Here is a 12511-nt window from a genome sequence, read left to right on the forward strand (position 1 = left end):
TGGAAGCGGTGGAGGAATTCAGATTACTGCAGTAGAAGTTGTTGGGTACTCGGGGTTGTACAGACACAATTATTGGCAGATTATCAAATAAAGTTACGAATATGGTTATTAATAACTTTATCAAATTTATTAGTTTATTATCCGCTACTTCTCTGCGAGCAAACAGCTGACTCCGCGATGCGATAGCCCCGCGCTCTGTCCCTCCACAGATAGCTATATGATACAATGTCTTTATATCATATCGCCGTGGTGGGTGATGAAAGCAGGGTTATGGCTTCGCTAGTACAGTAATTATTCCTCCTCGGTGGGAGTTCAGTCAGTTACAGTTCAACACCACTTTTCAACAATATCTTGATCAGAGATATTCTTCACAGCAATACATAGGACACAGCGGTCCGATCACACATTAATGGTAAACAAATAGTAGCAATAACTTTTACTCATTAATAAAACACACTAGTTCTAAAGTCTACCCAGAACTATGAAAGCCTCTTACTTTTTGGTGTGCAGTCCATTAGTTTATCCGGCAGATTTTCCCCGGTGAACAGAACTGAGTTAACCTCTTGCCAGAGGTTAACGACCCGAAACCGTCCAGGGGAGTGGACCGGGCACGCGGCATGCAGCTTCCCCAGGCTAGTGTCGCCGCAACTGTTAGGTCCCAACAAAGTACTAATACCACACTGTAAAACACTGTGAAACAAAGATTGTGTCACAGGGAAATCCCTCGTCAGGGGAAATGTTCTGACTCAACCAAATACTTTGAGACATATCTTAAAAACAACTCATCTGTTCATCAGTTTTTTAGTCATTTTGCATCTTTTTGTAGTTATTTTTCATATTTCTATTCAGTTAGCATCTTTTAGTTGTTGTGTTTGATCTTTTTTGACTGGTTGTGAGTGTCTCTGTGATCATATTGTATGTTTTTCAGCAACATTTGAAGAGTCGTCTGTGTCTGTTTGTAATCTCTTGAAACAAAGTGAATGAATGTGACTCCACATGATAAAGGATCACTCTCTGACAAAGGTTGATCCAAAACGTCTCTGTCCTGCCACCTAGTGTGTGCTCTTATGAATGGACCAATCACAGCGTTCTGTGTAGAGAGAGAGAGAGAGAGAGAGAGAGAGAGAGAGAGAGAGAGAGAGAGAGAGAGAGAGAGTTTTGTGGGTGAAAGTCTGAGCCATCACCCCCCCTGTTTTCTGCATTATTCCTAACAGGTGAGTATCAATAATATAACTTACAGGTATGTATTTTAGGACCTTTATCTTGTTGCTAGGATACCACAACAATAATGATATTGAATTTAAAGTTAACAGTGAAAAAGAAGAAGAAACAAAGCTGTGCAGCTGGATTTATAATCTTTTTATTTCACTTCTGTTGTTTTGGAAAAGAAGAAATAATCTCCAGGCTGAAGAAGTTAATATCAGAAACACAGGTGTGTGTGTGGGTGTGTGTGACACAGGTGAGTGTGTGGTTGTGTGTGTGTGTGTGTGTGTGTGTGTCTGCGAGTGTGTGTGTGTTTGTGTGTTTGAGTGTGTACGTGTGTGTGTGTGTGTGTGTGTATGTGTGTGTATTTCAGGCCTGTGTGTAACATTGTGAAAACATTGTAATTTCCCTTGCGCGATTAATAAAGTATAAATTATTATTATTATTATTATTATTATTATTATTATTATTATTATTATTATTATTATATAGTAATGTGCATTGTTGACGTAATGATGGCGCCGTTGATTACAGGAAGGTGTTTACGTATGTGGAGCGTTCAATGCAGTAGGCTTTGAGAAAGTGAAAATGGAACTGGTGAGCAGAAAAAGTGTAGTTTGGCAGAATTTTCAGTCAAAAGGCCATTCAAGTCCAGCTACATGTTCAATTTGCAATGCTGATTAGTCTGGTGGTGGCGAGGACCCTAAACTATACACAACATCACCGCTGTTACAACATCTGGTAGGAAACATCTGAAAGAATACGAGTTGTGATGAAGGAATCTACAGACCGCAGCCAGAATGCAGCAACTTCAGGTACAGCAAAGGAAGGACAGTCACTGTTTACTTCATTAATGAGTTTACTGTGTTCATGGACTGAGGATGGGACGAGGATTCAGCAAATATTTAACCCTAGTGTAGACAACACAAGGGATATGCACTTCCGTTTACTTTGTTGAGAATTGCTCTCTAAACTCTGTCTCTAGTAAAGTAAATAAGTAAAGTTTATTTCTAGAGCCCATTTAAAAGCAGTTTAAGCTGACCAAAATGCTGTACAAAAAAAGCACTAAGGTGCTGTATTAACCAGTGGATTTGGCCGAACCCCAAAAATCTGGATTCGGTGCATCCCTAATAAAAACTAGATAGTTTGAGCTTTAAAATGACAAAGTGAACAATGCCTACTTTCTTTAGGAAACGGAACAGTCAAACTTCACATTCACAGGATAGAGACTTAGGAACAAAAACTCAAAGTCAAATATTTTGTACAAAAAAAACAACTCAGAATTTTAGAAATATTAAGAATAAATTTATGAAAAAGATAATTAAAAAAGGGGTAGAAAAAAATTGCAAAATTTAAAACAATAATCCAATAATTTGAAAAATAAATTCTGGATATTTTACAAAAAGTTCTGAATTTAGAAAAAATCTCAGCCCCTAAAAAAAGAGCCCATTTTGCTGTATGTCATTCCCCTTCTCTCTCCCCTTTCAAATCTAAGCTGTCCTCTAAAAAGAAAAAAAAAATCTAATGAATAAATGCTGCTTAACCATCATGTTGTCCCGTTTTTCTCCCGTTTTCAACATTTTTTTTTTTTTTTCAGAAAATATGGGACTTCAATAAAGCGCCGAAAATGTAAATAAAAATAAAAAAAATGTCAAAAATAAGCACCCAGTGACAAAAACATTGGGAAAAAGCGGAAAAAAACGTCAGAAAAAGCGATTAAAATGTTAAAAAAAGTGACCAAAATAATGGAAAAATAACTTTGAAAAAAGTGACTGAAACATTGAGTTGGTTGACAGGAAGACAACACAAGGGTTAAAATCAGTGTGGATGTAGCCTGAGTCCACTTTTCTAGTTCTCTCTGTTAGTGTTGTTTTCCAGACTGCTGACATCTTCAACTCTGCAACAACGCACAGAGGCCAAAATCTTGTCTAGGGCCCCTTTCTTCATGAAGATATACAGAACCAAGTTTGCAAGAGGATTCAGCTCAAGAAACACAGTAATCAGGTAGGAGAGAATATTAATTTTTGATGGGTCATTTGTGTAACGATGTACTATAATCCCAATGATGTAGGGCAGGAAAAGCAGCGTGTAAATTAGCAGCATCAGGACCAAAGTTCCTACAATTCGTCGTTTTTCCTCAGGCAGGATCGAGACGGAGGCAGACAGGACTTTGAGAGTCGCACAGCAGAAGAATATGAGCAGTGGGAAGGGAAGGAGCAAAAGGACAAGGATGACATTTTTTCGGAGGTCATAATTATCAATAAATAAAGTAAATAAGAAGAGAGCAGGAAGGGTCCAGGCCAAGACACAGATCACCACAGTGGACTTGATGGTTCGTCTGCAGCGGTACCACAGTGGGAAGACGATCAGCAAATACCTGAAATACAAGAAAAACAGCTTCAGATTTCAATAATACAACGGTCAGACACAGAAGGAGCTACACATGCTGGAATAACGTATTCTCATGAACAGGTTTGGACGATACAGTATGAAAATGTATGCACAACAATTCGTATGTTATCGTTCTAAATTAGGCGGCCGGCTACAGAGCTGACAAAAAGGTGACTTTGAGCCGTGTCATGTCGAAGTCTGTTCTCCCGTCAACTAGTGTTTCCTTGCTGTTAAAATGCATACCCCCCCTCTGTAGTTCAGATTAGGGATGAGGTTTGGTTCAGGTCTAGGTAGGGAAAACAGATCTCCACGGGGAAACACGGGGTACAAAGCACCGTGAGATGATGGTCCTTTCAGCGGTCGGGGCAGTTGAGTTTAGCAGACACAATGTTAGAAGAGGCAACAAGAGTTAAGTTTAGACACCAAAACGACTAGTTAAGTTTTCTCTTTAACTTCTTCTGGGACATGAACTCTGCTCCCCCCTCTTTAAAGCCCTGTGTTTTAGGAGCCAAACATCCCCCCCGACCTCCTCCCTACGAGGATCTTCAGGCTCTTATACAGCAGCAGTCAATGTGCTGCTGACAGTAATAAATACACAGAATACATACCAATCCAACCTGGTCTAGGAAGCCTTGGAACGTATGTGGTTGCTATGGTAACAACAAGCAGACTCTCCGGGCTGCCTTCAGCTGCTAACGTTAGCTAGATGGCTTTGTAGACAATGTACCATGGATGTGTTAAGCAGTGTACTGCTAAAAGTTACCGCAACAACAATGGCTTCTCTTTAAAGTGGTACGACAGTTTTCTTGGATAGAATCCAGTGTAAATAAGGACGAGCTTTTCTGCAGCATGTGCAGACATTTCCCCAGGAGCTGACAGCCAATCAGAGAGAGAGGAGTGTGTTTGAGTGCTGGTCCTCACAGAGGTAACATTAAGTAAAATGTGTCTCATGCTTCTTGCGTTATTATTTAAGTAACCTAACCTAGTAACCTTCCTATTTAGTAAGAAATGGTACTTTGGTACTTCTACGTCTTTTTGAAAATGGCCCACTCACTTTTGTACTGGCCCGCCCAAAATACTATTTCTGCCTACGCCACTGATTGGTCAACCTGGTCTCACAGAATTCCATGAAATGAACACGGCCCCTTAACTCAAAATCTGTGACAGTTTCACGGAATCGCCGAAAATTCCGTGACGGGCCCACGGATGCGATGCCTATGTAAGTCAATGACAGACATCATCCGAGGTTTACGCACGGATTCCCTGATCACAGCACGTTTCTGAAATAGTATTTTGGTAGTGAAATAGTATTTTGGGCGGGCCAGTACAAAAGTGAGTGGGCCATTTTCAAAAAGACGTAGAAGTAGCAAAACCGACAAACTGAAAAAAACAGCAACAGTAGCCTACTGTCTACAACATGCTCAACCAACAAAGGCCAGTCTAAAAAGTTTGTACACAACAATATAGACAAAAACCTGTCGATTTTAACCTATTCAGGCTAAAATATATTTGCACCGGTAGAACCAGCAGCATTGGCTCTGCACAGCACTGTTATAAAATTAACTATTTTATTGCACAAAGTGGCAACTAAACTTGAACCCAAACAGCAGAGAAGGTGTTTACATACTGCATGACATACCTAGAACAGCCTACATCAGACAGAAATCACACATGTAACATCCTTTGTGCATTCATAACAGCATTGTTGCTTCAGGACTATGGTCAGATCATGAGCAGCAAATGCGCTACCAGCAGTAAAAGAAAATCAAAGACTGAAAACCTCCAGACAAGCATTGTTTGAATTATGAAAGATATAATGAAAAGTGGGCAGCAAAGTGCCAAACAGTGACAGGATCAAAGAAAACTAAAAACTACGTCACTCACAGATAAGTTATCTTCTTATTTAATGTGGGCAAAACACAAACACGTTTCAGCTAGAAGCCATCATCAGTGTTCACCATTTCTTACTAAATAGGAAGGTTACTAGGTTAGGTTACTTAAATAATAACGCAAGAAGCATGAGACACATTTTACTTAATGTTACCTCTGTGAAGACCAGCACTCAAACACACTCCTCTCTCTCTGATTGGCTGTCAGCTCCTGGGGAAATGTCTGCACATGCTGCAGAAAAGCTCGTTCTTATTTACACTGGATACTATTCAAGAAAACTGTCGTACCACTTTAAAGAGAAGCCATTGTTGTTGCGGTAACTTTTAGCAGTACACTGCTTAACACATCCATGGTACATTGTCTACAAAGCCATCTAGCTAACGTTAGCTGCTGAAGGCAGCACGGAGAGTCTGCCTGTTGTTACCATAGCAACCACATACGTTCCAAGGCTTCCTAATTATTTGATCCTTATTCTATGGTTTTGTTTTAATCAGAAGAGAAGAGACATTAAACACACACAACTAGTTCTGTTACTACTTCTTTTTTTTAACATGCATTTGAATATTTTTCATAACAAAATATATTTTGATCAAACTTGGCTGGACGGGCCAGTGAGTAAAGTGGGCGGGCCCTGGCCCATTACTGACTACGCGACCGATACCAATTACAGAGCTTTAGGCCACGTCCACACGTACCAAAACGATCTTTTTCCCCCCCGTCTTCCCTGGCATCGTTCCAAGAATATTAGCGTCCAAACGGATCCATTTGTAAATGACTCAACACACTACTTCATGTGCCAGGCCTATAGGTGGCGCTGTTTCTGCTACAGAAATTCACAAAAAACGGAGAAGAAGAGGAGGAGCATGCGCAAAAAGCTTGTGTGCTGTATACAAACAGACAGTAGAAGAAGAAACCAAACACAAGAAGACGACGAAAATGGCGAGTTCAAGGAAACCAGAATCGTTTGTGTGGACCGATGGTGAATTGTTGTTGCTATGAGACGTCGTCGCGGGGTAAGAGCTCGAAGGCTAGAGGTCGAGGGGTGTGGCGATGACATCATCGATACGCTGCCCAAACGAAGATGTTTTTGAAGACAGTGTTTTCGAATTTTTTCACCCTGGGACCAGGTTTCAAAAAAGTGCGTCTTCAGGCAGCGCGTTTACAGGATTCGTTTCGATGATCGGCCAAAACGATGCTAAACATGTGCGTTTATACCAAAAAGCGTCTCCGTGTAGTTTTCAGAGCTATATGTACAAATGGTTCATGAGAACAGCCTGGCTGGATAGATACCTTTCCAGGGCGATGCACACCATGAAGCCAACACTGGTCAACAGACTGTAGTAGTAAATAATATAGTAGATAATCTTTATTATCAGGCTCTCAGGACGTGACACGTCACAGATCATGCAGCAGAACTGGAGGAGGTCAGAAATCAGAAGGTTGATGACGTAGATGGGAGCAACGTGATCATTTCGTACCTGCAGAAAAAGTAAATCAGAGTAAATCTGAACTCTCTGCTCAGCAGTTGCAGTCAGTCAGCCGGCTTTTTGTTGTTTTCTTTACATCTTTTATCAAACTCTTTTGTGCTCTCAGGAACATCAGATATGATAACATATTCTCACTCCCAACTCGTCAAATACTGATACTTGGTCAGGACCCTATGGTGTAATCTGTCAACGTGCAGGGTAAAACCACTTAGGGTTAGGGAAAGATCATTGGGGGGGGTTACTAAATAGACGTTTAGGTGACCCACAGGACAAGAAGAGGACATGAAGCTCTGAAACTTGACTAATGTCCTGTACAAGTGTTTCTGTCTTCATGTACTGTAACTGTGTTCTATGTTTCTGCAGAACAGGAACCTGCTGGAAACCAGTTTTTAAACTGAGTCAGGCCCATTTATTGTAACTTAATGTTACTTTTAATCCTTTCCTGTATAATAAATGAAATGAAATGAAAGTTGGTGCCCAACCCAGATGAAGATCCTTTACAGACACATACAGTAAATCAATAAATCTCATTCCTAATGTTCATACCAGAGAGTAGAGAGAGTAGATGGCGATGAGGGTCAAAGGAAGGCCGATGCAAATGATGATGCACGTCACCACATCTCCAATGAATACAGCTTTAATGTGCTCGTTGTCGTAGTAGTTGTAGTAGTAGTAGTAGATGAAGTTGCTGTTGGTATAACTACTGGAGCCGAAGGTGCTGTTGTTGAGATTATGGGAGCCTGAGGTAAATATGCTGGTGCTGTTGGTGTACCCATCGTAGTCAACATTTTCAAAGGTGCTGTTGTCCTGTGTAGTGTTGTTAACCTCCATTCTTCAGAGGGTAACCTGTAGGTAAGGAGATCAGGTTATAGAAAGGACTTTTGGAATTTAAGTCTTTTTGAATAAATCAACATTTTAGCATGAAAATGTTTCAGGGACCTTTGTTTGAGCAGATTTATAGTTTCTTTGTATCTTTTGTGTGATAGTTGTGTGTCTTTTTAATGGTTGTTTTGTGTGTCTTTGTAGTTGTTTCATTAAGTGTTGTCGCTGCAGGAGGGTTACCTTTTGTAACCTAACTGCCCCGGTCAGGGGCGGATCTAGAAAAATATTTATGGGGTGGCGAGAGGGGGGCAGGAACTTTTGAGGGGTGGTGTGGTATATTGACAGTCTATAACTTTCTATACACTTTGACTTAAGTTCTTGGTATAAGGAGATGCATGAACTTTACTCTACGTTTACTGCACACATCTGGAAATTGTTAACATGAGCAGAGGTCCCCCCAAGACAGAAGATACCTTTTTTGGAGTTGTGCCAGATAACAGGCATTGATTGGTCAGTTATCTGGTCCAATGGTATACTTACAAAATCACGTCCTATGCTAATACAATGCATTGAGATATAAGCTGTGTGCACACAAAGAAAAGGCAGAACGACTTTTTGGAAGATTGGGCTGGTCGTTCTCCAAGCTCTCTGCAGGAGTTTGTAAAAGTGATGCTGAATCTTTGCTTGTAATAAACCTTTTTATAATCAAGAACAGTGTCGGCAGATTCCTCTTCATACAGCATCACAGCATTACTATTTAAGGCACCACAGTGGCAACATATGGCAGACGTATATATACTGAATTTTATTAGAGTTTGATGAGAAATAGTATGTACACACTACAAAAGGGCACAGGCTGCCATTTACAAACTCAGACAGACAAACTTAATCTCATGCAATCAATATCTGGCATTTTAGGTTTCATGTGAAACAATTCATATTAGGAATAAGTGACCATACGATGAGATCTCACTTAATAGGAGATAGAAGTATGATAGAAGTATTATCACAGGAAAGGCATTAAGGTAAGACACAGGTGATGAGTGGCAGATGTGTGAGAGGGGAAGCAAACAAAGATTAGGAACTGTCATTGATTAGTTCTAACCATCAGACTGTGTTAACACACACTAACATGTTAGCCTGGGAGAGTATTTTTAGGTTCATTTGTTACATTTTTTAATTTAATCTGAGCAATAGATCTAAAATACATTCTACACAAAATATAAAAACTCATCTCCCCATCTCATCACACTTTCACACTGACAACTTTCCCTAATTATTCATATTTAAGCAAACATGAATTTTTATATTTATTTGATGTCTAAGCAATGTCTCTTAAATTTTATAAAAATGTCCATCTTTGTCATTCGTTGTTCTTATTCATATGTAACTTAGTATATATGCAGCAACAGTTTCCGTACCATGTGGACCAGCTGGACTGGAGCTCGTTGGTGATGGCCCAGCACTCTGCTTTCCCTTTCACTGTCTGAGCCCTGCACGGTATCTTGTCTCTCGCTTTCTCCCTCCTCATCTTACGACGCTGAAGTTGGCATCTGATTCGCAGCTTCCGATTCGGCAGTTAAGGGGAAATTTAAGGGGAACTTAAAACTGTCCGATTTACATTGCTAAGTGACTGATTCTCTGTTTTTTGAAGCTCTTACTGTATTGAATGAGTGTTAGTCATTAAGGTAAATTATTAATTATGTCTAAAACACACTTTTAGATTTATGAAAGCTTTATTATATTTGTGAAAATGCAATAAAGGAAGATTTTACTGTTTTTTGCATATGTAGACCACATTGGACCAGGTCCAGATCCAAAACAACAATATCTAGACTTGTCAAATCTGGACTAAATTATCCCAGAGAGGCTAAGGAGTCTTAAAAACACAGTTTCAGATTTGCGAAAGCTTTATTCTATTTTTGAAATTTTCTGGACCTGGTCCAATGTGGTCTATGTGTGAAAGAAACAGTAAAATCTCCCTTTATTGCATTTTCACAAATAGAATAAAGCTTTGGTTCTGGGTTACTGGACTACAAAATGCTGAGGCCCTGTTGGAGCTCCAGGGCCTGCAGCTAGCCGCGATTCATAGGATTGAAGGGACAGTAGCAGCTAATGAAATCCCTAATGTTCACAAAAATGCATTAAATTGAAATCGGACACCATAGTTAGCTTTATAAGACCTTGGGGGTAGATGTTATATAAGTGGCATGACGAAATTCAAACTGTAAATATACGAAGGTTATGCCGAAAGTATAGCAACGATCTTTTCCCATAAGATTAAATGGGACACATAGCCTAGCTTGCAGCTCCGGAGCTCCGTGGAGCCCCGAGCCCCGGTCGTCCAGTAACTGAGAACCGGTGACTTTAACTGGGTATGGAGGCTGCTGCTTTCTCGTCAGACTGTGTGGAGCTCCTAAAGTCTGACACGTCTTACCAAATTTGCAATTAGCCATCAATTTTTGTAAAACAGCCCATATTTGAGCTTTATATAGTTGATTTCTCGTTTCAAAAAGTCGCAGAAGTGAATTTAATAACGAAATAGCCCGACAAAAAATGTTTAACTTTGCAGTGTCTGAAATATAAGACCTGCTGTCTCGTCTCCAATGTGTTTCTATGGGGTTCCTCAACCAATCAGCACGCAGCTCATCTAAATATTCATGAGCATACCATATTTGGAAGAAAAGCTCTTGTTCCAAATAGAGCCATATTCACAGGGTAGTTAAGGGCCTAATAAAATAGCATTTGGGCAATTTTCAGCCCAACCAATGTTACATTCCCTATTAGGAGACCTTAAGGAACAGTGTGAAATACCCTAAATAATCATTCTATCACCCCTTTAAGAGTCATTTTGAGTCTTTTAAGAGTCATATTGTGTCTTTATGGTCATTATGTATCTTTTAATGGACATTTTCTGTCTTTTCATGGTCATTATGTGTCTTTTGAGAGTAATTTGGAGTCTATTAAGAGTCATTTTGAGTTTTTTAAGATTCATTTTGAGTCTTTTGAGTCATCATGTGTATTTTTATGGTAATTTTGCTGAGAATCATATTATCAGAAGTATCTGGACTTTGAAGAGACATTGCTGTGAATTGGGCCAATTCAAAAGAAAACAACATACTGATTTAGATGATCTGAAAGGTTTTGTACATAAGGAACTAAATTTATGACTTTCTCAGAAAGAATGTTTTTGTTTTACAAGTTTTCTGAAATCTTATGTTTAAAGATGTAAAGGAGGAATTATACAATGCTAACTTTTGATGATTTTAGGAGAAATCTACAGAAACAAACAAACAAAGTGTAGTAACATCAATGTTTTCTTTCCATTAGTCTGAAAAAAGACATCTGATGGAAGATTAATGAATTGTAAAATGATCTTTTTGCTGCAATGTCTCGCCTTAAAAGTGATGAAGAAAAACTGATTAATCTTCTCATTTCACACTAAAACATCATTAACTGACTGTGTTCTGTCTCTGGTTATATAACACGTTATCAACAGTCATATTGTCACAACACAAAGGTATTTACATATCTCAGCTGTCATCATTCCCTGGAAAACAACATCAGCAACAACATGCAAAAGATGAGAGCCTCTCCTCCTCTCTCCTCCTCTCTCCTCTTCTCTCCTCTTCTCTCCTCTTCTCTCCTCTCTCCTCCTCTCTCATCCTCTCTCACCCTCTCTCTCCTCTCTCACTCTTTCCTCTCTACTCCTCTCTCTCCCTTCCCTCCTCTCTCCCTCTCCTCGTCCTCTCTCCCTCTGCTCTCTCTCCCTTCCCTCCTCTCTCCCTCTCCTCCTCTCTCCATCTCCTCCTCCTCTCTCCCTCTCCTCCTCTCTCCCTCTCCTCCTCTCTCCATCTCCTCCTCTCTCCCTCTCCTCCTCTCTCTCCCTCTACTCCTCTCTCTCCCTTCCCTCCTCTCTCCCTCTCCTCCTCTCTCCCTCTACTCCTCTCTACTCCTCTCTCCCTCTCCTCCTCTCTCCCTTTCCTCCTCATCTCTCCCTCTCCTCCTCTCTCCCTCTCCTCCTCTCTCCCTCTCCTCCTCTATCTCCCTCTCCTCCTCTCTCCCTCTCCTCCTCCTCTCTCCCTTTGCTCCTCTCTCCATCTCCTCCTCCTCTCTCCCTCTCCTTCTCTCTCACTTTCCTCCTCCTCTCTCCCTCTCCTCCTCTCTCCATCTCCTCCTCCTCTCTCCCTCTCCTCCTCCTCTCTCCCTCTCCTCCTCTCTCTCCCTCTACTCCTCTCTCTCCCTTCCCTCCTCTCTCCCTCTCCTCCTCTCTCTCCCTCTCCTCCTCATCTCTCCTCTCTCACTCTTTCCTCTCTACTCCTCTCTCTCCCTTCCCTCCTCTCTCCCTCTCCTCCTCTCTCCCTCTCCTCCTCTCTCCCTCTCCTCTCTCTACTCCTCTCTCCCTCTCCTCCTCTCTCTCCCTATACTCCTCTCTCTCCCTTCCCTCCTCATCTCTCCCTCTCTTCCTCTCTCCATTTCCTCCTCATCTCTCCCTCTCCTTCTCTCTCACTCTCCTCCTCCTCCTCTCTCCCTCTCCTCCTCTCTCCATCTCCTCCTCCTCTCTCCCTCTCCTTCTCTCTCCCTCTCCTCCTCCTCTCTCCCTCTCCTCCTCTTTCCATCTCCTCCTCCTCTCTCCCTCTCCTCCTTTCTCCCTCTCCTCCTCCTCTCTCCCTCTCCTCCTCTCTCCATCTCCTCCTCCTCTCTCCCTCTCCTTCTCT

General features: G+C 41.1%; 1 protein-coding gene across 1 annotated transcript; it reads right to left on the reverse strand.

The window, feature by feature from the left end:
- Positions 1-3051: 3051 nt before the first annotated feature.
- On the reverse strand, positions 3052-7802 carry LOC116052856 (mas-related G-protein coupled receptor member X4-like). The gene is made up of 3 exons (XM_031303691.1): positions 7518-7802; positions 6775-6962; positions 3052-3580 (listed from the first exon to the last, which is right to left on the reverse strand). Exons 1-3 carry the CDS (start codon positions 7800-7802, stop codon positions 3052-3054), a joined length of 1002 nt encoding a protein of 333 aa, XP_031159551.1.
- Between the last annotated feature and the right edge of the window lie 4709 nt (positions 7803-12511).

The sequence above is a fragment of the Sander lucioperca genome, chromosome 6 (assembly GCF_008315115.2).
Source record: "Sander lucioperca isolate FBNREF2018 chromosome 6, SLUC_FBN_1.2, whole genome shotgun sequence".
In the NCBI taxonomy this organism is placed as follows: Eukaryota; Metazoa; Chordata; class Actinopteri; order Perciformes; family Percidae; genus Sander; species Sander lucioperca.

What these genes read in the sequence shown, in the direction of transcription:
- LOC116052856 (XM_031303691.1), bottom strand. Translation starts at nt 7,802, where the DNA reads ATGGAGGTTAACAACACTACACAGGACAACAGCACCTTTGAAAATGTT. An exon ending in TCTACTCTCTCTACTCTCTG is followed by an intron (nt 6,963 to 7,517) that starts GTATGAACATTA and finishes CTTTTTCTGCAG; the next exon opens with GTACGAAATGATCACGTTGC. An exon ending in GTGTGCATCGCCCTGGAAAG is followed by an intron (nt 3,581 to 6,774) that starts GTATCTATCCAG and finishes CTTGTATTTCAG; the next exon opens with GTATTTGCTGATCGTCTTCC.